The sequence below is a fragment of the Natator depressus genome, chromosome 12 (assembly GCF_965152275.1).
Source record: "Natator depressus isolate rNatDep1 chromosome 12, rNatDep2.hap1, whole genome shotgun sequence".
NCBI classification, from domain to species: domain Eukaryota; kingdom Metazoa; phylum Chordata; order Testudines; family Cheloniidae; genus Natator; species Natator depressus.
The window spans coordinates 9,705,767-9,731,768 of record NC_134245.1 but is presented as its reverse complement, the minus strand read 5'-3'; the positions used below and the strand labels follow the sequence as shown (position 1 = coordinate 9,731,768).

Below are 26,002 nucleotides of genomic sequence, written 5' to 3'. Positions count from 1 at the left end.
CTTCAATTGACCAAAAACCAAGTTCTGAGCAAATGAAAAATGTCAATAACCAGTTTAATACAAAATTTGGGGGAGGATTTAAAAAAAAAAAAAACTAATGAAAAATTAAAACAAAATTAAGGGGTCAGCGTCAAACCTTTTGAAACGAAAACGACTTCAAAAGCTGGAATTTCTTTCCCCCAAATAGGCTTGCATTTCTCACAATCCTGGTAATTTTTTGCGGCTCTTCAAAAAGGGCATGATTGGGCCCAAGACCAGGACTAGAGGATGCGCTTTTCTACAGCTACCTTGTGTGACTTGTATGTTATATTTTTATGAGGAACATAAACCTTGGTGCACAGTTCTGCATTCACTGTGAGGCATGGAAAGCCATTTCACGTCAGAGCAAAGAGATCTCCTGAAACAGACAATCCTAAACCCACTTGATTGGTTCACCGAGTCATCTGATGAGAGCACACAATTCCTTCTTTAGCACTCAGTTACAGCTTTCTGCTGCTAACCCAGGCTCATAGGACTGGCAAGTGCTCTGGCCAATAACATTGATTCCTAAACCTGAAGGGGAGGTACAACCCCAGCACACAGGGAAATGTACTTTCTCAGACATAAGTTTGATCTGAGCCTCAGTGATTTACCATCATGCCAGATTTTACCCTTTCTGTCTTAAACTCCTTGCTCCTGGTATTAGGATTACAGCAGTGCTAAACTGGGGGGCTGGTTTCTCGCCTTCAGCTGCCTCTCAGTAAAGCCACATGACCAGGAGGAATTTTTAGTGACTCTTTCCCTGCTGCTCTGAACAGAGGCGGAAGTGAAGGGCATCTGAAAGCGTGAGAAGGGGTGTCTGGACAAGGTAAATTACTATGAGTTCTGGGAGGGTGTTTTTTTGGTGGGCGTGACATTTAATGTGGTTTTGCTGTGATCAATCAGCTGTGCTTGCTGCAAAGAAAAATCGGCTGCCAAGAAAGTTCTGGTTTCAGAGAGCTTTGCCCCAAATTCCATCAGCGTGAAACTTGCCACATGAGACCCAAACCAAATGGGGAATTTGTTTTTACAAACTGGTTTAATTTAAAATTAGCTCGATTTTCCCCCTATGAAATCATAAATCAAGAAATAAAACCAAAACCAAATTGAAACAAGCAGATTTCCAGGGTCACCCACCCGTAGGCTAACTTTCTGGCCTTGGGGAAAAAAGAGAGTTTCATCTTTTGGAACAAATATTTTGAGATCTATCGGTCTGACACCGGGGCTTGAGTCTTTCTGGTGCTGTGTCTATTGTTTATAAAATATAGGGCCAAATTAGCTGCTGGTGTAAGTGGGTGAAATGCTGTTGAAGTCAATTGAGTGGCATGTATTTACAGAGAATTTGGCCCAGAGATTTTAAAGCATGATAGGTAGTTATTGCACATGTGTGATATTGACCCAACGGACCTTTTCAGTCAAGGAAAAACAATGCTGGTGAAAATGGGCCAAATTAACAGCCCCAGATCTTGTCCATTCCACAGAACTGGCATTGAATGAGCAAATCCAGTGCAAATTTCTCCAAGCAGCCCCAGACCAGCTGTATGTAGCAAGAGGTGGGGCTCAGTCTCCATGAATCAGTTCTTTGCTTCCTGCTGGCAGGCCAGCAATGCTAGCTGTGGGGTGGCTTGCTGAGAGGCATTTGTTTACTAGGAACTAAGATGAGACTCCCAAAACTCATTTCACATGGGCCACTGAATTCAGAGAGATTTTTTAAAGTCAACATGTGTTACTGAAGGAAGTCTCTGCCCTATTTTCACACTATATTTTTTCACATATTAGTAAACCAAATCCCACTGATTTTAATAAGCCATTCTGCGCTGTATTGCTGATCCTAATGGGTTTGCTAGAGTTGTTACTATGGCTACCTTTCCCTTCCTGAATCTGTGTATTAACAAGACAGGATTAAAAATATTTTGCTTGGACCAACTCCTAGAAAATGAAATACCACTCACTCTTCATACCTGCTGTTGGGATACTATGCCATTTGCTGGGATTATGGAAAGTTAGGATTATTACATTATGCAAAAGCTATTAACGGAGCATTCTGCTACAGGGAATATTATGTTGCATAGCAGGAATATTACTCCAAGTGAATGGCCTCTCTATAGGATCAAAGGGAGAACTATGATGATTCTGTTTGCATTTTAATCAGGGACCATCTTTTTGCTCTGTTTGTACAGCATGTAGCCCAATGGGGTCCTGGTCCAGGACTAAGGCTCCTAAATGCTACAATAGTACAACCAATATGTAAAATAATAATAAAGACAAATAAGATACTTTGATACCTAATTTACTATCCTGAAACACAGTGTGACAAAAATCAGGTCAAATTTCTTGTGTTACAATAACTGGAATGGGTCTCTATTGAAACTGACCAAAGCAAAGAACCGAGTCAGTGCTAGCATCATTTCAATTCAGTAACTAACTTGATATTTAAACTAAAAATGACAGGCTGTGTTAGTTTTTTCCTAAGTATGAACTGACAGGTGACAGATGCAAAAGGTAAGAGACGAGGCAGGAAAGATGATGAATTACATATTGTTCAGGTGTACATAGCTGGGGGGGGGGGATTTTCAAAGTGCTCAGCTTTGGCTTGACTTCTATTTGAGCTCAGTGGCGGAAGTCTAATGACTTTACTGAGCGCACAGGTAGGCCAACACGGAACGCTTCTGAGAATCCCACCCACTGTTGTTAGTAAGTCTTCTGGTCATGGAAGTGTGTTCCGTGAAAAAGATGCAAGGTCACTGGGATGACAAAGTGCTGCTTACCTTCAGAGTTGTTTTTGGCATCTACAGTGTAATTCCCAGGTGCCCCTGTGGAACTTGCATGTCAAACCAATCTTTCAGCCTAGGAGAAAGTTTAAAAATCCCACCAGCTGACTTGTGCTGAGAGCCAACATAAAGAAAACTGGGTACATGCTCTGTCAATGACAGCAGAGAGAGCCAGGATTAGAGCTGGGGGAATACTTTTGACTAACTGTAAAATTGCTGAAAAATGCTTTTTTCAGGGCACCAAAACTAATCGCAAATTCCGGCTGAATTCCCCAGAGAGCTTTGGCTGGAAAAAATATATGATTTAAAAAAAAAAAAAAAAAAAAAAAGTCAACAGATCTGGTTTCAACCATTTCAAATCAAATGTTTTGCCTTTTTTCTTTTTAAACAGTATGTCATTGAAATGGTTTCATTTTTAAAAGCGAAACCAAAAAGTAAAAAACACCCAGAAAGAAACACCAAGCAGATTTTGTTTTGGGTTGAACTAAATCAGTAGACTCAAAATGATTTTTTTTTTCAATTTGGAAACAAACCCCAAACAACTTCACTTTCAGTTTAAATTGAACCATTCACTCTCTCTCCCCCTGCCCCGCCAGTTCAGCCCCTGAACCAAAACATCTATTGCTTGTTCAACTCTGGGCAGGATACCACACTCCTTCTGCACCTTGTTTTTATTTGGGGGTTTTTTTTAGTTCTTTTTTGTGTGCATGTGGAAGGTGACCTATTTCTCTGCAGTTTAAATCACACTCTTCTTTTCTCTTCCCTCCCATATACCTAGTTTTCTAGGAAACTCTCTCTCTTTTGCTCTCCCTCTCTTAGACACTAGGAGACAGACGTACCTGAACCAGAATTGGGAGCATACAGAACCAGATCTGAACTTTGCAGCTTGAACTCATCTCCTCCTTTTGCTCCCCTCTGGGTGACAGTTTCACAAGCATCTACGTGACTTAGGAACACAAGTCCTTGGGATTTATACTCCTAAATCACTCCGGCAGTTCTGAAATTTCCATCCAACATACACACAGATACGTGCCTCTAGACAGATCAATAGATATTTCAGCACAGATCTCAGGACTGGTTGTTGTTATTTATATTTCAGCAGTGTCTGAAGGCCCCAGTTGGGGACCCCTTGTACAAACACATGCTAAGAGATGGTCCTTGCCCTTGCCTTTGCCTTGGAGAGCGTATGTATCTCACTGATTAGCGTGTGGTACATGCCCCACCCACCCCTTGCACCCACGCCACAGAGGGTGAGACGCTGTTACAGCCCTCAGCTAGCAAGCCTGGCTCTTTAGTGTCTCCAGATTCATGGTCCCAGGTTCTATCCCTGGTGTGTTAGAAAAAGTTAAACTAGTGGCTACAGAAAACAAAAAGTTCAGTATGCCTCAATCAGGTTATTATTAGATACACCCTCTCCTTTCTGCATTGGCAGGGGCCAGACTAGATGATCTGATAGGAATTTTCCATCCCCAGCACCTATGATTTGGGGATTGTTTTGCCTGGAAGTTTTGGTGCACGTTTTTGTGTTTGGTATTAATGTTAGAATTAGCCAGCCAAGCTATAGTAGGGATATGAATAAGGTGGGCAACTAAACAGTCTTATCATTTGAATATATACGAGACCTATCAGCCATCTCTGGGGAAGGCTGATAGAATACAATGCAAAAGGAACTTTTCTAAGTATCCTGGTGCTGCTGATCAAAACGCACCAGTGTGGAGACAGGATCCAAGTTGCAACTACGTCCATTTATAAAACAGTCTGTGCAAAAGGAGGGAGCCTGTTGTGTCATTCAGAATTGATCCAGCCCCTCACTGATGTGGAGGGAGTATTTCCACTGTCCTCAGTTGGGGTTGGAGCAGGCCTCAACATGCCAATACTTGGAACATCCAGAACTGTCAGGTGTCATGCATCTCACGCGCGACTGACGTGGTGAAGCTATAAACTGGCCACTTATCGACTCTTCAGACTGCCAAGTTTTCTTCATTTTAACGGAAACAGGTTCACTTTGGAAACTGTGCCTGACAATGATGGAGAGATGTTATCAAATTTCCTCTCTGCATGGGGTTGATATTATCTGACTGGTGTTAATAAAAACATTGCTGATAGGTGAGCTTGTTCTTCAGTAGCTAAGCCATGCAGTCTGCAACTGGTTCCTATCCTGGGCCATGCAATTGTTCATGGCTGAAATTGGTTTTGCTTTGGAGATGATTCCTTTGTATTTATATTTAAGGAGCACCTTCATAGAAGCCCACCTTCTGAGGGCTTGGCTGACTTCTGGGCCACCCACCACATCTTGCTGCCATTGAATGGCTTTCCCAGCAAGGCACACTGTAAAGCTAGGACTGTGGTAAGAAGCATACGCAGGGTTACAAAATGCAAACCTAGTGACAGTATCACAGGGAATTTCAGGATTATTTTAAGGGGATTTTTTGCATGACCTTTTATCAGATATTTCTCTAGTTGAAACTGTCCGGGGGTAAATGTTTTAAAGATATAAGAATGTCACGACAGAGATTGGAAAGTAGTAAATTCCCATCATCCTCCCATTCCAGTAGTTCAGCCATGCTGAAAGAGAACTCAGTTCAGTTTCATCCCCTTGGCAAAGATGACTCGGGCTCTCCAAACTGGCTGACTTGGTGGGTTAGCCAAGCCTGGCAGCGTTTGCCTTCGGGACCCAGTGTGCTATATTCACTGAGCCAGGCTGCACCAGTGTGAGTTCAAGACACTGTATGATATAGATGAAGGTTTCTCATGGTGGACTTGAGAGTACGAAGAACCAGATCCAGCCTCCTTTTTGCATTATCTAAAGCCTTGAAGTGAAATCCTGGTCCCAAGGAAATCAATGATCATCCTGCCCAGTGCCTTCAATGGAGCCAGGATTTTACCTTTGGATATTTTTTTTTGTGCAGAAGAAAGGAGCTGGGTTTAAGCACCTCTCATGCTCATTAGACCTGATCATTAGAGGCCTGACTGGTGAATTCTCAGCAGGTTCTCACCTTTGAACTCAGGGTGTCTCTGAACTAGAAATCTATCCATCGGGGGACTTCAGTGTAGGATACTGAATGACTCTTTCTTTGGTGCACAATGTTCTATCAATTTTTGCTTTAAGAGATAATGATTATAATTCCCTTAAAGGCTACACTAGCTTTGCCAATAACAATCTCATGATTGTTAGTGTTTTTTTCTCTTATAGCACGTTTTCAGATAGAACAAAACCACCTCCGACTAACATCCTTGTTACAAACTTTGCTGTGCTTTGTCATGGCTGCCTCCAGAACAGACTGTGCTCACATACCTGGTATTTTAGGTGCTGAGGATGGCAGACAGCTCTGATCTCTGGATTGGCAGCGCTTATCTATTCCTCCAGTCGACATCTGAGAAGATTATCCTGCCCTCTCTTTATGAAAGCTCCCACCAGAAGTCTAGCGTGTTCAAGGCCCTCAAGTTGGCTTTAGCAGGTATGTGTCATTGCACTGAATACAAATGGAAACATCACAGTGTCTTATTTCTTTACTTGCTACATTAATTTTCAAGGGATTTGGTGCTTGGAGAAAGGTGACAGATTCACAACACAGGGAATTTTTTAGGAATCTTAACTGCAATTTCATGGGTCATATCCCATCCTTTCCTATTAATTTCATTGAAGATTGTAGACTTCTCAGGGCTTTTACAGAGAAGTTCAAGCCATGATCTTCCAAGGCTTGAATTCAAGCACTGGGGCAATCAGAATCCTGGCACCTGCTGGACCACTTACTGTCCAGTAATAAAGTTAATCCTTCTCTCTCCATTTCATTGCAGCACTAGGTAAAACTGATGTCACACTGGTTAAATCAGAGCTCTGCACTGATAGCACCAGACACAGACATAGATAAGTGCACTCTGGATATATTATTAATAAATTATTTGTGCTACAATAACACCCAGAGGTCCCAAATGAGATTGGTTGCCATTGAGTTATGCTTTGTATAGACACATAGGAAGAGACTGTAAACTCTTCAAGGGAGGGACAGTTTAAATAGACAAGAGACAATGGGTGGGAGAAAGGAAGCATTAGTCCCATTTCACAGATGGGAAATTAGTGCACTGAGAGATTAGGACTCCAATGGGGCTACTCACATGCTTAAAATTAAGCAGCTGCTCAAGTGTTTTGCTGGAGAAGGATCAGAAAGCTGAGCACCTTGCAGGATTGAGCCCTAAGGGTTGTGGCTGAGTGGGGAATGGAGCCCAGCTCCAATCCAGTGCCTAAGCCACAAAGCCATTCTTCCTCTCATATGATCACCCTTCCCAGTATCTTAGCCGTTGATACACTAGAGGGAAGAGATCGCCACTATTTTCAGGTTCCAAATCGTTATCGTTTACACTTGGATACAAAGTTAGCAAATTGCTTAGAGTCCAGATTTTTTTTTTTTTTTGAACAATCATTGAAACCAAGACAGGACAATTTTAGCCCCTCCAATGTCAGTGGAGTTTCAACAGAGAGGAATTTGGTCCAGTCTAACTTTTCCTTGCTTGCAGCTGGCTACAACAGCTGACCCAACTTTTTACTCCTGGGTTCACAATTGCAGCCCAGTGATGAAACCTCACTTACCCTGCATTAGAAAACTAGACTTGTCAAGTGTGGGAAATTCTGGATATGGGAAAAATTACCAGTGAAAGAATACATGGGGCAAAGGACCGATAATTTGCTCTCGGCTTCCTTTTATCAAACATATTGAGCCAAATCCTTTACTGGTGTAAATGGGCTCAACTCCAACAAAGCCAATGCAATGGTGCCCATTTACACCAACACAGGATTTGAGCTACAAACGGTAGAAACATCTCAGCTGTGATCCTTTGCAGCATATTGACTCCCTGGATAACAATAATTTAAAACAGCTATCACATTTGTTTTCTCTCCCCATAATGAATATCTTAGGGTCAATCATTTACTGTACAACCAACTCTCCAGTGTGTCCTTTAGCTGGGTTTCTATAAGTACAACCTGCCTTTTCTCACCAATCTAACCATATTGGGCCAGATTCATTGGCACGCTGCAAATGCTTTGTGCTCCTCCAGCGATACAAAGCAGCAGACAACCTGGCTTGATTGCCTGGTTAGGCCAGATTTATGGCTGCTTTGCATCACCAAAGTGGTGCAAAGCAGCCAGATTGTACTGGTGAATCTGGCCATATACGTGAACAAGAGCTTTGCCCATTTCTGTATTAATTGCACTACATTCTGCACTGTATCGCCAGACCTAAAGAAGGAATGAGACCTGGGTATTCAGAGCAGATAAGCACAAAGTCGTCTCCTATGCAACAGCCATAAAGATCATTTTACGCAATTCATTACAACTTTCCATGTTTGTACAGTACCTGTTCACCCAGATCAAACTCTTGTGCAAACTTCAGTTGAATCAGCCTCTTTGTACTCCTGATAAATGGAATGAGAAGGCAGAGCTACAGGGCAAAGGGCATTTATTTATCAGTAATAACAGCAAATTTGAATGCCTCTCTCCCCAGATGTCCCAGTCTTACAGCCGTTCCAAACTTCACCTTGTGATGCAACCAGTAATACATAAAGGATCTCAGTGGTACATCACGGCAGGGCAAAAGCCTTGTCATACACGTAAAACAAAGAGATCCTAGAGATGCCAGGGCTGAACTCGAGTGCTCTGGACTAATGAGGAACAAACAGATCCACTTTGACATAGGACATAGGCTGCTGAGCCGAGACACGGCACAGATATTTGTTACCTCAATATAGCTGATTGAAACCAACTGTGACAGGTTGGATCACAGAAACCACCTTGGGACTGCCAACTGATGTGCTGAGACTGTCCCTGAGCCCGTTTTCCCTGGCAGCTTTGGACTCCAGAACCTTGCCTTGTTTGAGACAGGCACGCTAGCCTGCTACAAACACAGACCCAGGTCTGAACTACATCCCACAAACTGCAGGCTTAACTGAAAACAGCTTAAGAAGTGTTCCTGTTCTCAACACTCAGGTGCCCAGCTCCCAATGGGGTCCAAACCCCAAATAAATCCGTTTTCCCTGTATAAAGCTTATACAGGGTAAACTCATAAATTGTTCGCCCTCTATAACACTGACAGAGAGATATGTACAGCTGTTTGCCTCCCCCAGCCATTAATGCATACTCTGGGTTAATTAATAAGTAAAAAATGATTTTATTAAATACAAAAAGTAGGATTTAAGTGGTTCTAAGTAATAACAGACAGAACAAAGTGAATTACCAGGCAAAATAAAATAAAACACGCAAGTCTAAACCTAATACAGTAAGAAAATGATTACAGATGAAATCTCACCCTCAGAGATGTTCCAGTAAGCTTCCTTTTACAGACTAGCCTCCTTCTAGTCTGGGTCCAACAATCACTCACACCCCCTGTAGTTACTGTCCTTTGTTCCAGTTTCTTTCAGGTATCCTTTGGGGAGGAGAGGCTATCTCTTGAGCCAGCTGAAGACCAAATGGAGGGGTCTCCCAGGGGCTTAAATAGACTTTCTCTTGTGGGTAGTGACCCCCTCCTCTCTCCTAAGCAGAATAAAGCTCCAAGATGGAGTTTTGGAGTCACATGGGCAAGTCACATGTCCATGCATGACTCAGTTCCTTACAAGTTGGAGCCATTGCCTACATGCTACCTTGAACATCCCCTTATGTAGATTGGAGTCTTCCAAGGTTCCATTGTCCGTTAAGTGTTTCTTGATTGGGCACTTAACTTGCAAATTCCTTTCTTAAGAAGCTGACTAAATGTGTTACTAAGGCTACTTAAAATCAAACAAGTACACAGCCAATATTCATAACTTTGAATATAAAAATGATACATGCATATGACTGGGATGAATACATTCAGTAGATCATAACCTTTGCAGAGATACGTTACATGGCATATGTAGTATAAAACATATTCCAGTTATGTCATATATACATTCATAAGCATATTTCCATAAAGCATTATGGGGTGCAATGTCAACCCTACATTGAGAGGTGGGTGAGGGAGGGGGTTGACTTTGGCTAACTACACTGAGGTAAAAAATATCCTTGCCTTGTCTCCATTAGGATTTTACATCGAGTTAGCTATCTCTGTGTAACAGATACATCTGTGTGCAGTAAAGACAAAGTCTCAGACAGAGAGGTTTTAGATATAGGGTTTATTTACACTGGCTGAGATTTTCAGAGCGGCCTCAGGGATCTGGACACAGTTCCAAAATCTCAGCCACAGTTCCAAACACAAGGGAGGGAACAAGGGAATAAAAGGATAATTTCATTGAAGGTGCATGACTGAAACCTTACTAAGTGTTGGTCTACACTAGAAACTTTTGCCAGTACAGCAGTGTCGCTTCGGTGGGTGATTTAATGACATTTCTATTCCGGCAATAGCCCTAGAGTAGACATGGTTATTCTGACAAAGTATTTTTGCTGGTATGGCTTATTTTGGTCAGGGAACTGGTATACCCTAGACTGGTGAAGCCAGTCATATAGAATAGCAATACTGGCAAACTCTTTCTAGCGTAGACAAAGCTGACGGAGGATTGGGGTTGCAAGCAGGAAGCGGACAGGTAAAATGTTTTGTGGAATCTCACCTATAGCTTTACCTCGACAGCAGTCTGGCCATGTGGGAGAGGAACACTCCCTCTTTAATCTCCTCTGAGGTAAAGTCTGCCTGCCCCGTAGTTAGATCTTAAAGTTAATTAATCAGTTTAGCATAGTTAGTTTCTCCCATTGGGCTTGTGACACCAGCAGAATTACCTGTTGCTGACACCCGGTGCAGCTGCATATGGGTGGTTTAACTGCAGATTGAGCACATAGCATTGTTACACTTGATTTCCCCGCTGATTTCAGCTCCTCTCTTTTCAGCAGATTTATTTCTTCCACTGCTGACCCCTGCTGTTACTACTGGGTAATCGTGCTGGTGCAGACAAAGCACCAGAGTGCACCCTGCGTTCTACATTAGATATAATGTGAATGGTCTCTCCCTGTTGCAGGGAGCCAGATAATGCCCCCGTCTGTGAACTGCAATATTAATGGATCTCTGACAGATTCAGCTGTGGGATAATTTGGACTGAATGCTTCAGTTCAAATGGGTTCCATGCATAGCACAGAGTCAGTTAAAGCTTACCTCTTTCCTCTCACTTTCAAATACAAGCTCCCCAACCCAGAATAATTTATAATACAGGAAAAAATAAAAATAAATAAAAACAAACACACACAGAGAAAGGCTATCCAGGCACAGATCTGTCACCAAAAGTTCGAGGAGATAGAGCGAGTCACCACCCAGGCAGCGCTCACGTGGACAATCTGTTTCATGGCAAGAACCTGACTCTGCCTGTTCTTCTGTGCCAGATTCCACCGGCGGCCTGCATGGCGTCGACATGCTCAAGGTGCACTGCAGTGAGCCGCACCTGATTATCCAGCTTAAATTCTGCATGCGAGAGAACTGCCGCAAATTCCTTCGGAGCTACCGGGCCGGGTCGTTCCGGGAGTCTCTGCAGAAACACCTCCAAGTCACCCTGTCAATGACAGCCGTACCTGTTCAAGTGGAGCTGAAGGCTGGCAGTGAGCAGCTGGACCACATGCTGAACGAGGAGGAGCGCTGTTTGGAATGTATCTACAACGAAAAGGTACATTAGAAGGAAGCATGGTCCAGTGATTAGGGCCCTAGGCTGGGACATAGAAAACCTGCGTTCAAGTCCCTGTTTTGCCATGTATTTCCTGTGTGATCCCAGCCAAGTCACCTAAGGCCAAATATATAAAGATACTTAGGACCTAAAGATGCAGGTAGATGCCTAGTGGGATTTTCAGCAATGCCTAGGTGCCTAACTCCCATTGAAACTAATGGGAGTTTAGTGACATTTTCAAAAGTAAGGTGCTTTTGAAAATGCCACAAGACACTTAAATACCTTTAAAAATCTAGCTGGTAGCCTCTCTTGTGCCTCAGTTTCCCATCTGGACAATGGGGATAATAGCACTTTCCAACCATACAGGGGTGCCATGAGGTAAATACATCAAAGGATGTGAGGAGCTCAGACATTACGGCAATGAGGGCCAGGTAAGTACCGAGGATAAATAAATGACAGCCAGAATATTAAATATTTTGCCTGTAATACTTGGCACGTCTCTAGATCCTGGGGTCCCAAAGTGCTGAACAAGCATCTATTAAAGCTCAGCACTGCTGTAAGGCAGGAAATTCTATTATACCCTGTGTATGGAGGGTAAACTGAGGCACAAACAAGTCTGAATTGCCAGATAAGTGAATCAGTAAGAAAACCCAGCAGTGCCACGTTACACTCATGAGACCATCTATTCCAATGTTGCTTTTGCCTCCCCTACATCTCCTTTGAAAGTAGCATTTGGAACAGTTCCTAAAAACTGGGGCAAGCACAACCACTATGCATCACAGGTTGTCAGCGTGGTTTGAACTGGGACATTCAGCACCAGGACGTAGACATCTAAAACCTGAGCTGGCAGCAGTAGGAGGCTGCTATCCTTGATGTGGACCCACTCCAGTTGAGAGAGATGCAAGTTTTACATGTGTCATACCAGCAACTGGCTTTAATAGTCTGGCAAACGATTGCTAAGCATTCCTGAATAGTTTCCAAACCTTGCTAATGATATTAGAGGCTGCTGTTTTGGGATCCGCTTAGCTCACTAGAGTATAGGGCCTCTGAAATAGATTAAATAATTGAATTCTGTCTCCTGTTCCTTGCCTCTGTGCTGTCTTTAGATGCTTGTTTCACCTGGAATTTAATTTGCACTAGCTCAAAATGGTAGCTATTAAACATCTTCAGTGTCCCCAAAACCAGATATCTGTTGTACCTGCTGGGGGTGAGTGCATCTCTGGATTGATTTTTTTGCCAGGAAATGAAAGGCAAACACATCATTATGGGAGATAACAAAAGGCTATATTATGCATCCCGTCAGTTTTTGCCTGCTGCTCCTTTCCTAGTCTTTTTGCTGAATTAGCAGACAAGCCGAGAAAAGATGGATTCTTTCTCTGCTCCCAAAACTGACTCAATTGGTGTAAATCTGAAAAACCCAGCAACAGAGCATGCTCTCCCCTGTGTGTTTGTCCCCTGCGCGGTACTAAGGACCATTAGCTAAAGGGAAAGACTCGTGCAGTGACTAATCTTCACTGTAATGTGTAACCTGGTGGTTAAAGTAGGGCACCAGGAGTCCGAACTCCTAGTTAACTCTGGTCAGGAATTTTTGGCCCGAGCGTCACACTGTGTCATTATAACAGAAAACAGGAAACACTTTGGTTTAGAACAGACAATATGATGTTTCAGTCAGTACTAAGTAGCTGCTGCCCTTAATGATTTTTAAAATAAAATAGAATATTTCAGCTATTAAATTATGTCATATTCTGACACGAGACAAAGTGGTTGAGGTCCTGAAGAAAACAAAAGAGAACTGAAGAAGAGTTCTGCGGAGTACAAAAGCTTGTTTCTCCCACCAACAGAAGTTGGTCCAAAAAAAGATATGACCTCACCTGCCTTGTCTGTCTCATACCCTGGGGCCAACATGGCTACTATGATACTGCGAACAACATATCATGACATGTCAGTAGCAGTAGTGACTTCTGACACGGAATGGAAAAATGACCAAAAATAATATACAAATGAAAAAATAAATTAAAATAAATTTGGAAATGAAATTTTGCCATTTTGAAACAAAAGTTTTCCTCAATCACAATTATTTGGAAATTCTGTTTCACAAGAAATTTCAAAAAATGTTTGGTTTTTGTTCTGATTCAGAACAAAAATTAAATTGCGAAGTGTCGATATTACCCATGAAACAAATTCTGAGATGCAGCCTGCTCTATTCCTGGCCTTTTTTCCCAGGTCTGCCACTTGCTCTTTGAGCCAGATCCTCAGCTGGTGCAAGTCAACATAGCTTCATTGACTTCAGTGGAGACTGGAGTTCTGGGTGCTCCTAGAATACAAGTATCTATCAGTAATGAGCTTCCCTCCACTTTATGATTTATTTATTGCACCCTTGTGTGGGGAAAAATAGTATAGGGGAAAGTTTGGGGGAAAAGAGCCTTTTAAAAATGAGGATTATTTAGTGCAAATGCATAGACTGTAAACCCATAAGGGACTATTAGCTCATCTAGTCTGTCCTTCAGTATATCAGGCCATAGATTTCATCCAGTTACAACTGTATTGAGACCAGTAACTTGTGTTAGGCAAAGCATATCTTTCAGAAAGGCATCTCGTGTTGATTTGACAACTTCATGAGAAGGAGAATGCACCAGCAATGACTGGCACTGTTTGCCTTACAGCCCGACCGCCTGAGGGACGAGGAAATTGCAGAGCTGGAGGAATCTTTCAGGAGCCTGACTTGTCGACAGGAGAGCAACAACTCGACCCCTTCAAACAACTGCAACTCTTTGAACTCCTCATCTCTGCCTTATTGTTCTGGGGGGAGCTCTCTGCTCCCTGGAGCCACCTTCATCTTTCAGGAACAACAATTTGGTGAGTGGTTAGAACTGAGCTGTTAGAATCTTAAAGCCCTGGGTCTTCCACTCTTCAAACCATAAAGGAGAAAGTTTAGGGAAGTAAGCACTGGTTCTGGATGAGTCAAGAATAGAATTTCCCAGATTATGATCATGGGAGCTGCCATACTGGGTCAGACCAAGGCAGTCCGGTTTCTGACTGTAGCCAGCACCAGGCACTGTAGGGTATGTCTAGATTGTAGTGAGGAGGTGTGATTGCAGCAGGTATAGCCATACCCAGCTGGCTTTGATGGAGCTAGCCTGTTAAAAACAGCCACATGGGCTAGCCACCCGAGGACAGTCCAACCCAGGACATATTGCGCAGCTAGCTTGTGCCATCGCGTCTACACTACTCTTGTTATTTCAGCTAACTCATGCTGCAGTCACTCCTCCTGACTGCTGCGTAGACGTTCCCTCAGAGGAAGGTACAAGAAACCCCACAGTAGGCAGCTGTGGGATATAATTTACCCTAAGGGAAAGGTTCTTCCCAATCCCATTAATGAGAGGCTGGTTTACAGTCACAGAGTTAAAGGCCAGAAGAGACCACTAGGTCATCTAACCTGTCCTCCCGCGTACCACATGCCAGCACCCGCACACTAAATCCAATAACTGCTCTGAGACCAAAGTATCACAGCCCACAGGAGACTGAACTATTACATGCTACAGGCAGAGAATAGGAGAGACCCAGGTGCACCAGTGCCCAAGGCCCCCACAATAGGAGGCAAATGATTCAGTGAGAGGTATCCAGATAATCCTGGCAAATGACCTGCACATCCACACTGAAGAGGAAGATCCACACTGAAGAGGAAAATCCACCAGTCACTGCCCGTCTGATTTGGGGGGGAAATTCCTTCCCAATCCTCCAGATAGTGATCAGTTGGTCTCTGAGCAAATGCACAGAAATCAGCCAGCCAAGCACCTGAGAGAGAGAGAGAGAGAAAGAAAATGCCTGGTGCCACCTTGGAGCCCTGGCCTGTGCCAGCCAGTGTCCCATCTCCAGCCATAGCCTTACCTGATGCTTGTGCCCTGATGCAGGAGGGTTTATATCCCTCTGCAACACACAAGTGAGGTCAGTCAGTGGCCTGACTCAGCTCTGGGAACGGGAATAAATCACCTCCCAGGAGCGACGTTAAGTTACCCGGACATAAGCGCCGGTGTGGACAGCTTCTCCCGCCGACATAGCTACTGCTGCTCGCGGGGGCTGGAGTAGTTTAGCCAATGGGAGAAGCTCTCTCCCCTCAGCTTCGGGCAGCTACATTAGAGAGCTTACAGGTGCGCAGCTGTATCGGGGCCGTTGTAAACACTCCAGTGTAACCGTGCTCTGAATGGACAAGTAAGAGGAAGAAGTTTCCATTTTCCGAGACAAACCCTTGCATGAAGGTAGGGCCCCTGAAAATGAAGGACAAATGGTACTGACTGGGGAGATAGCCATCCAGGGTTCCCCTCACAGCTCTGCCAGTGTACCCCAGCCGTGAGCTGCCACATCCCCACTGTTCCAGTCTCGGCTCTTTCCTGAGCAGAGATATTTGTGAATGGTCTCAAACTGCAATATGGGTTTGTGGGCAGAGCCCACCTGGGTCACCGTTGAGTATGATTTAGCCCCATATAAGGATTTTACAGGTAAAAAGCAGGGTGGGATCTGCCCTCCCTGATTCACTATTTCAGGAGTCAACAGATACAGAAGGAAGCTGAGAGTGTTTAGAAAAGGAACAGAGAAAAAGATCAGAAAGACGAGCCTGAGGGTTTTAAAAGGGCAAGGACTGATAGCATAAGGTAAAGGGGAACATCCAAGAGAAAAGTAAACCCCATGAAACAAACGTATAGTTCCGCCCTGGTGTGAGACAGCTTAACAATATGTGCAGCCCGGACTGGCCTCACGGGGGCACTCTAAACACATGGCTGCCTTGGACATCAAGCTGGAAAGGTCTTTATTAAGTACAGACTCTCTCCCTTACACAGGTCGCTATCCTCTAGTCTTGAAAGCGGGTGCTAGATGCCCAAATCCAGAAGATGGCACATTTTAACAGTCACAAATAAGTTTCTACTAATTGCCACTTAGTGAAGATAGCACTGTCCTTTGGAATGACTGGACGCGGAATGTTCATTAGTGTAAATTGTGGACTTCAAGCCCTTCCCTGCTCAGCAGTCTTTGTAAAACATGCACCCTGCTCTCCTCACATAGTCACTACCTGTAGATCTAAGTTACCTAGGACGTGACCTCTCATATTCCCAGACAGGGCGAGGGGAGAAGCGATTCTCAGCAGTAATGACTCTTCTGCTGGTCGCGAAACACTGATACTTCATTTAAAATCAACATTCGGGATGAATCATAAACACATTATCAGGTCTGCTAATAATACCACAGACAGCAGCATCCCTTTATAGTTTCTGTTACGACCAAAGGTACAGATGAAAGGCGACTCAGAAACGCTAAGAGCAATTACACCCTGTGCTTATAGAGATCCCCACAATCAGATACTGCGTGGTGGATTAGCACGAACGTAAGAATCCGATAAGAACAAATTCCTATGGCACCGATTTCAAAATCTGAAATTTGTAACTGAAATCAGCTGGCTTTTTACCCTGGAGGATGTGGGGAAGTTGGTCACAGTATCAGCATTGCTGAATGATTAATGCAGGTCAGTTCAGTTGTCATGGCTTCCCTGTCCCGTATACGCTGATTTGGGTGTGTTTTCAGTGAGCACAGATCTCTGGGCATAACTCCCTCTTCATGCAGAATTTACTCCTTTAAATTCAATACTGTCACTGTGTGGCACAAGACGCATGATGCTTCTTCCGGGAGTGAGTTAGTGAAAACTCCAGCTAACAAAGGGTGGGTACAACTCCATGACAGAGTTTAATACATTACACACACACTAAAGTTTTATCCTTTACCATACTGAGGTCTCTGCTCCACAAAATATTATGTAGACCTTAACGTGGCCTTGCATTGTGTCAGTGCAGTGATGAACTGGGACCCCAACGTGTTAAGCACTTCGTGTTCCCTTTAAGCCAACAGAACACTCACGCCAGATGACCATCAAAAATTTGCCAAGCTCGTGTCGAAGAAATGGAAGCAGGTGGGTAGGTCTTTGCAGAAGAACTGTCGTGCCCTTCGGGATCCTGTCATTGACAACTTGGCCCACGAATATGACCGAGAGGGATTGTACGAGCAAGCGTACCAGCTCCTTCTCAAGTTTATCCAGTCAGAGGGCAAGAGAGCCACGTTACAGAGGCTGATTGCAGCCCTGGAGGAAAACAGTCTCATAACCTTAGCAGAGGAACTCCTGGGCCTCCACCCTAGTGAAAACGACATGTCATAGACCAGGGATGGAGAAGCCAGCGGAACTTGGATCTTGCCCGTTTCAGACAGTTTCCAAGACTCTTGCCAGCGTCCCAGGAATGCAGAGCTCAGTTAACCACCATGGTATCCTACTAGCGGAGAATGCCCAAGAAAAAGCCGCTGTGCATTTACGAAGTCAGCCTGGGTACTGAATTACCACAGCGCTGACATACTTCATTGCACATCGTTGCCAGGAGACAGTGCTGCTTACGGGCTGGGGAGAATGGCTTCCAACTGGCTCCCGGTCACTACTCCCGGGGGCGACATGTTGCAATGCACCTGACCATGCTACAGCCCAGGCCTACGGATTATGCCAACATGGTGAATGTTAAAGAGCAACCGTGGTCTCAGGAAAGTCCTTTGGGAAGCATTCTACAGGTGCTTAGAAATAATTCTGCTGATTGAATATAGTACGCTCTTGGAGGTGTATTCCCGCCCCCTTCATTCTTCACAAATAAGGACATTTCATGTAAACAGTGACTCCTCCACTAAAAAGCTTGTCTGCTCTTTCCTTGCTCTCCCCACCTGACGGCATCCTCGTTACTCTAAGAAAGTTTCAATTCTCATGCTGCAAACAGCTGCAATGGGACAAACTGCAGGTGTCGATAAGCAGGAAGAGCAGGCGAACTCTTCTTAAAGGTGTACTGCAACGTCAAAACCAACTCAAGGCCCTACCCACTGAATGACGCCTCTAAGCGGGCCGCAAGGTCCATTCATCACATCACCGGCTCTCTTTAAAAACTGTCCTTGGCGTGGCTAGAGATGCCCCAGAATGCAGCACTCTGGGACATCACATACCAGGACCGTCAGGACCTGCACGACATCTTTCTTTGGCATGCTGAGATTCTGAGACAGCCAGGAATCAGCTGGGCCTGGGGTGCCAGGTTCACATATTCTGGATTTCAAGTGTAAAGTTTGGGAAAGTACAAAAAAAGAGCTAGGGTCAACTTCTGCTCTCTGTTAGATCATGACAACCCCACTGGCTTCAGTAGGTGTGCCCAGGCTGTAACAAGAGCAGCATTTGTGCCTGAGCCCATAAGGAAATGCACAGCAACATATAAGGGAGCATAAGCAATCACGTATCACGTAAACGTGATTATCCAGCTTGCTTTCCTGCAGCATGTTTCTTGTGGCATCCTACCTGTGGCATCCTGGCCGGTTTTTACTTATCTTTAGGCCTTTCATTGACTCCATTTAGCCTCCCCCTCCTTTCATGATCATGGAATAGGAGATAGTCCATGGGGGTCATTTCAGATTTGGGGGGAGGGTGGATCTGCCAGTGTGTGTACTCATGTAAAGTTGCTTGCTCTACCTCTCAAGGGCAGTGGTTCACCAATGGGCAAGAGCGGATGTCCTTTTAAACCAAATAATGTTTTATCCTATTCCTATAAGCACTTCTGTAACCTTTGGCTGAGACAAAGAAATTCCCTGATAAGGAAGAGCTCAGGCCTGGGATCCAGATGTAGGTTCAAATCAGAGTTCACAGGAATACCACTCCCCACCCGCTAGAATGATACTATGTTTGTCCCGGTGGTATCCGAGTGCCTAGAACAAACTGAGCCTGACCATTCAATTGGAACCTGAGACAGTTTGCCTTTGGATCTAATTCCAAATCCCCAAGGTCATGTGTGTTCACGTGCAGGGTTTGTTAATCCCAAAGAGGATATATGACATATAAAATTTGAATATGGGATTTTAGGGTACGATGCTGCTCCCATTATTTTGCAATTGGCTTCAAAGAGAGCAGGATTGGAACCTCATTTTGGGCCCGTCTCCACTAAGTCAGTCAACATTCCTGCTGGTCCCCCCCTTTTTTTTTAAATATCTATTTTGCAATTGCATTTTACAGTAATGGTTCTTAGAATACGAGATGATATGCATGCTGTCCTGTCACTTTTTAATCCAACATTCCTACGCTATTAGTCTGTAGTCTAACTTAACTGCATGCCCAGTCTTCTACTCAGATCAGCGCTAGCCATCCTGGGGAGAAAAACCTGCCAACACTCTGCAGTCAAAAATCGACCATTCTATTCCTCAGAGTCTGCCTTAAAATCTTAAATTGCTGTTGCCATTTTACATCCATGGATGGAGCACGCATGAATTTACCAACCCTGTGCTTTTTATTCCTCTGCCAGTGCTAGTCATGTGTGTTCCCTCTTACTCACAGATTTCCTCTCAAAAGTGCATTAAGTGTTCGAGTTCTTGGCAGCGCATATAGGATAACATCATTTTTAATAGCATTCACAGGTGTCCTCTTTCAGAGAGGTGAAGTAAGAGGGTTTTCCAGTGGCATGACATAACGGTGCTGTCAGGATTATGCACAGTGGGTTAGGATCACTGGGAATGGCTGTATGTCCTAGCATCTTTTCATCAATCATTCCTTCTAGAATCAGCTGCCATGCCCTAGATATGGTGAATTCTGGCCTCAAACCAACACCTGCTTAACCTCCTATCCCACAGCTGTTCTGACCATGTGACTTTTAGTACCATCTAGCAGTTTAAGCCAAATTCAGACCTAGTGTCAGCAGGTGTAACTCTCATGGAAGTCTCTGGGACAAATTCAGCATGTGATGTAATGGTACAGAGTAAGCTGCATTAATTTGGCATTCAGTAGCGGTCCAGTTCTGCTCTCACCTCTGTTCTATACCCGTGTGACTTCTCTGAAGTCTGTGGAATTACGCCTGATTTACACGGATGTGCCAAAAGAGTGTAACTGACACAATGAAGGGGAAGAAGAGGAGGTGGCAAAAGGAAAAGAAATTAACAAAAATGTGTAGAATACAAGAGTGGGGCTGTTTTACCTCACTCTACAGTATGATGAGTGGAACTGGAGGAAGAGGGTCAGGTTTCAGGAGGGACCTAGTTTGGTGAGGCTCCAGGGGATCAGCCATATAAGCTGGACCAGGCTCCTATACACACACAGTAGATCCTCAGCATGCAAGGCTGGCCTGTCAGCAAAGGTAGTAAAGTTCTGTTTCCTGTAACTCTGCCTGTCTGCCATGTCACTTATTGCTAATGAGGCACACATCTTCCTGCAAGTTGTTTTTCCTGGTTAACTTCCTTCTTCTCCTTTGGTGTGGTAGGTACACACATTTTTTTGCACACACTTAAATACCAAATAGGCACAAGTGGGATGCTTCTTTACCACTTACACCAGTCATCTAATGCCCACTTGTGCGGTGTACACCATGGTTTGCATCACTACTGAATTTTTCCCTGCACCTTGACACTGGTCCTATATCAATGGGAATCTGTGAAGACATACCTGTGGTTTTCTTCAAGGTCAAACGTGCTATTATTTTGAATGCCACAGAATGTTAAACAAATAAATCAGCTACAAAAAAACAAAATAAATGGGCAAAATATTAAGCAAACAACAGAGATGAGGCCAAAGTAAATTCACAGGGGAAACTCCAATAGGGCTTTTTTTTGTGATACAGATTGTTTTTGTAGTGTTTGCAATGTCTCAGATTTGAAACAGGCTCTTTTCAGTCTGGCAGAGGGAAGAAGAGATTGATCCAAACAGGGCTTTAAATGCCTTGTTTTGGCATAGCTGAGTGAAAGCGTTTACATGGCTGTTAAAAGAGGAGGATGAAGTTTTAAATGGCCACCATGTCCACTTTGGCATAAAAACATAACTAGATTTATATGCAGTGTTGTTGTAGCCATGTGGGTCTCAGGATATTAGACAAGGAGGGTGAGGTAATATCTTTCATTGATATTACCTCACCCCCTTGTCTAAACTAGATTTATGACTTAAGTAAATCCAACTTTGTTTAAAGGTGTAATGAAAGAGGATATCAATTGGAGAGACAAGGTGGATGAGGTAATATCTTTTACTGGACCTGCTCCTGGTGAAAGAGACAAGCTTTCAAGCTTACAGAGATCTGAAGAAGAGCTTAATGTAAGCTCAAAAGATTGTCTCTCTAATGTTCTGGGACCTACACAGCTACAACACCACTGCAAATATCAAATTGGTCATCAGAGGTGTGATTTTCAGAAATCAGTGAGAGTTTGGCATTCAACAGTGCTGAAAAAATCACACCCTAGATTAATTCTTCCACTTGAAGGAGAACTGACACTACGGTGGATGCTTTAGAAACCATGGTAGATGACAGAAAGATACCCCATTCCAGCTTCAGTCCAAACCCATGCCACATACTCATGATGGACTGATTTATAATCTAAGAGCTGCGAACAATTCCAAGAATAATGAAAAGTTTTCAGTATTGCCAGTCACAAGTGTTCAGAAATCATGAGATTTAAAAAATAATAAATTTGGAGTTCTTTTTATTTGCTATCTGGTATGTGCATTTTTAGGGTTTTACATTTTCAACCTTATCTCTGCAGTCATGAGGGCTAGAAACTTAAGGTTTGGAGGGTTTGGTTTTTTTTAATGTATGCTGAAATTCTGGTATAGTCACATGATTCCGGGGGCTGGGGCTTTAAGAAAAACACCTATATGAGATTTGTGATAAAAATGAGAGAGTTGGCAACACTGGGTTTTATAGCCAGGGAGTCTCAGAACCATGTCAAAATAACCCAGAAGTCAGAGGAAAACACGGCTGAGAACAAGACATATCTTGCACCGTTACTGAGAGGTAGGGTTAGAGTTGCGGGCTTATTCAAACAATAAAAATCAAAATGCTCAGATTTTGAACTACCAAGAGCTGAGGCCCTGTTAGAAAGAGATGAGGGGATGATCTCTTAGACATTACCTGTGCCTCTCGCCTCAGCATTTAGGTGACAGAAATTGGAAGGGTCACCTTGAGATGCTGTGGGCCTCCTTGCTAGGATGGACAAGTCTTTCTCCAGCTTCAAAGGGGAGCCCAGAATATTTGAGCCTCAATCCCCACCCCATCCACACCCTCGCACACATTCCACTTAAAATCTGAACAAAAAACATAGATACCATGCACGTGGCAATGAAAAGCATTTGAATGCTCTCAAACCGCTTGTTTACTTGGATTAGAAACTCTCTTATAAAAAGAAAAGGAGGACTTGTGGCACCTTAGAGACTAACAAATTTATTTGAGCATAAGCTTTCGTGAGCTACATCCGATGAAGTGAGCTGTAGCTCACGAAAGGTTATGCTCAAATAAATTTGTTAGTCTCTGAGGTGCCACAAGTCCTCCTTTTCTTTTTGCGAATACAGACTAACACGGCTGCTACTCTGAAACCTCTCTTATAAAAATGTGTCTTTGAAAGGATCATAATGTTTTGTGCCTCAAGCCACTGAGACATTAGAAAGACACTGGAAAGGGAAAGAACAGGGTTTCTTCACCACGAGCCAGGCCCTCAGAGGTTATGACTTCAGTGGAGCTACTGCTTTAGGATCTGGCCCTGTGTCTTTTGTTTAAAAATGGGCCCAAATTTTGGGCAAGTTCAGGTCTGGATCCAAGCTTTGTAGGTTTTCCCTGTCTCTACTAAGGGCTAAACCATGGTTGAGGTTTCCAAGCCAACTAGGGGAATGAGCCACGCAACAGTTAGTCATTTCAATAAGAGCTGTGTGGCTCAATTCCCTAGTCAGGTTTGAAAATCTCAAGCTGAAACTCCAGCTATGGATTCCCTGGAAGTTCAGCTCCAGATCGAGATTAACAGTTTGCAGCTCCAGTGCTGAGGGATTTCAGCGCTGGAGCATGTGCACCCAATTTACAGCATGTAACCTCAATAGTATTTGTCTTTTATATCGGAAAGCATTTTGTTCTATTTTTTCTGACTTCTTCTATAAAGAAACATGTATTTTTGGTGAATATTGATATATCAGATCATATTTTTACAATGTCTTTAGAAAGCGAAATAAATTAGTTTGGCTTTCTTTGCCTCAGCTTTTATTTCTTACTCAATAAAACTTATTAAAAAGAGGAATATAATCAAGTATGGGATGCTGCAACGGTAAAAAGAAATGAGTGCGTCATGGGAAGCTCTGAGCGTATAACTGTCTTCACCGGCTCTGACAACATATCTACCTGAAAGATCCTGGAGATACTTAGATTGTCAGCTCTTTAGGGCAGGGACTTTCTGTTCTGTGTTTGTACAGCAGCTAACACAATGGGGTTCTGGTCTGTGACTAGGGCTCCTAGGCACTGTGATAATACAAATAATAATATTAAGGAGAATCCTGCTGTCCAGAAACAGGGATGTGCAAAGCCCATGTGGTTTGGATTCTGGTGACAGCTGTGCAAACTTCAATGGTTTTTGGTTTGCAGGGTTGCTTCCTCACCCCCCCCCCCGCCCCCCCAGTTAAATGCTCTGGTTTCACATCACAACGAAGTTCCATAGAGGTTCCAGCTATAACTCTGATGGGCCTGTCAGCAAATATGACAGAAATTGAGGTTTGTTACAAAACTTGAAGACAGGCAAAGTTCCCTTCATTTCAGTGCCATGATATAAGTTGTGAGCTATCTGTCCACTTACATGGCCCTCACTGACCACAGTATCTGAGCATTTTACAAATGTTAGTGAACTTGTCCTGATAACATCCCTGAGAGGTAGGGAATGATCATCTTGGTTTTACAAATGAGAAACTGAGCCATGAGGGGATTAAGTGGCTTTCCCAAGGTCACACAGGAGGTCTTGGCAGAACCAAGAACTGAACCCAGGGGTGAAATCCTGTTCCCACTCAAGTCAATGGGAGTTTTACCATTGACTTAAGTGGAGTCAGGATTTTACCCAGTCCTCCACAGTCCAATGCCTCAGCCACAGGACCATCCTTCTTCCACGTATCACGCTGTTCTAATACTAACCCCATAGATCAATGTATCGGGGTAGGAGCTCAGAGTGCAGGGCTCTCTGCCCTAGTGATGGACGAGAGTGATGTTTGACGCATCAGCCAGATCTGATCATGAGCAGTTCCGGTTCTCTTTCAGTGGGGTAGGACTTTGCTCATTTAAAAGCTTCACATGCCAGACTGAGCCTTCTGCCCAACCTTGTCCAGTGACCCTTGAGGGACAAGATGCCATGCAGTGGCTTGGAGAACCAGTGCCAGCCCAAAGAATACCCTGTACAGCCCAGCACATATGACGGGAAACAGTAAATCTGCAAACAGCTAATAAAATCAAATTCTTCTTATTCGTTCCAGTGAGGCCTTTAAACAAGCCCAGCAGTGTGTCAATGTTAGCACGCTCTCCATGTGCTGAGTAACGGAGCTTCGGAAAATTCCTTTGTCTATCAAAAGCTCTGGATGGATCTATTGCCCCTCTGGCCAACAGTCAGTGCTCCTCTGGGTCTTCCATCTGCAGAACGTCCTGGAAAAGCCATGTACTATTAATTATCTGTACCGCAGTAGCACCGAGATCCCCTAGCTGAGACTGAGGCCCCCATGGTGCTAGAAGCTATATGCTCACATTTCAAAAATATGACAGTCTCGGCCTCAGAGCACATGACAAGAGACAGCTGGAGAAAACAGACACATGGGAGCGGGGAACAAGGTACCAGGGAAACAATAAATAGGTAACAGTGTCAGGAGACAGGGGTCCACCCATGGCCACTGTTCCTCTCCTTACCTTCCAGGCCCCACTGCATGGGTCTCGAAACAGCAGCAGCAGCTACCCACAGAGGAGAGTTAATACTTAGGAGGCTCCCTGTTTATCTTCATCCTGTGGAAGGAAGCAAAGGGACAGGGAGGCCCCAAAACTCACAGGAGGGGAGGAGCAGCGAGTCTATGGCATGCTTCCGTGTCCACTCTGGGTGGCTGGGGCCCAGAGGGAGCATTGTAAAAGTAGGGGCAGAGCTAGGGAGCTGCTGCTCTGTGTGCTGGTCGTGCCTTCTTCCACAAGTGGCTGGCTTCAGGCTGGAAATGCAATGCAGTATCCAGCCAAGTATCAGACTCCAGGGCAGACTCCCAGCATGGCTATCTATATCCTCTGGGGCAAAATGAAAATTAGGCACAGCCCTTTCTCTGACTCACAGCTCAGTTCTGCTCCCGCTGGGATCAGTGGGAAGTTTGCCATTCCACGGGGAAAGAATAAGGCCGGTAATGCTAAAGGCTGGCGGAGGGTTGCCTTGGTCACATTACTTCTTAATAAGCTGTTCTGTTTCAACGGACTAACTAGTAGCTGAAGTTGACCAGTTGTACCTGTCCCCATTAGAAAGCTTTACGGGATATCACCTTTACATCTGTGTGGTCAGTATTGCTGGTGAAAATGCTTTGGTGGAAATTATTATTGTTCCTTTTTTTTTTTAAACCAAACAATTGGGGGTTTTGGACCATATGAACGTTTTTTAAAAAACGGTATCCTTCCAAATTTTCTGTTTTGTCAAAAATGAAAAAGTACTGCTACTAATAAATACTTCTCATGCTCCCTAGCTCTTCTGTAGCACTTTTCATCAGTAAATCTCAAAGCACTCCACACAGGAAGTCAGTATTCTGATCCCCATTTTAC

General features: G+C 43.9%; 1 protein-coding gene across 1 annotated transcript; it reads left to right on the top strand.

Moving 5' to 3' along the window:
• Positions 1-582: 582 nt before the first annotated feature.
• Positions 583-22,691, top strand: TRADD (TNFRSF1A associated via death domain). The gene is made up of 5 exons (XM_074968552.1): positions 583-847; positions 6,097-6,247; positions 11,125-11,402; positions 14,063-14,255; positions 17,288-22,691. The coding sequence occupies exons 2-5, from the start codon at positions 6,106-6,108 to the stop codon at positions 17,596-17,598; spliced, it is 924 nt and encodes a 307-aa protein (XP_074824653.1). The 5' UTR covers positions 583-847; positions 6,097-6,105; the 3' UTR covers positions 17,599-22,691.
• Positions 22,692-26,002: the final 3,311 nt, after the last annotated feature.

Bases quoted from the DNA above. Each gene is read 5' to 3' on its own strand.
- TRADD (XM_074968552.1), top strand. From the start codon at position 6,106: ATGGCAGACAGCTCTGATCTCTGGATTGGCAGCGCTTATCTATTCCTC. The intron at 6,248-11,124 runs GTATGTGTCATT...CTTCTGTGCCAG, and splicing joins CCTCAAGTTGGCTTTAGCAG to ATTCCACCGGCGGCCTGCAT. The intron at 11,403-14,062 runs GTACATTAGAAG...TTTGCCTTACAG, and splicing joins AATGTATCTACAACGAAAAG to CCCGACCGCCTGAGGGACGA.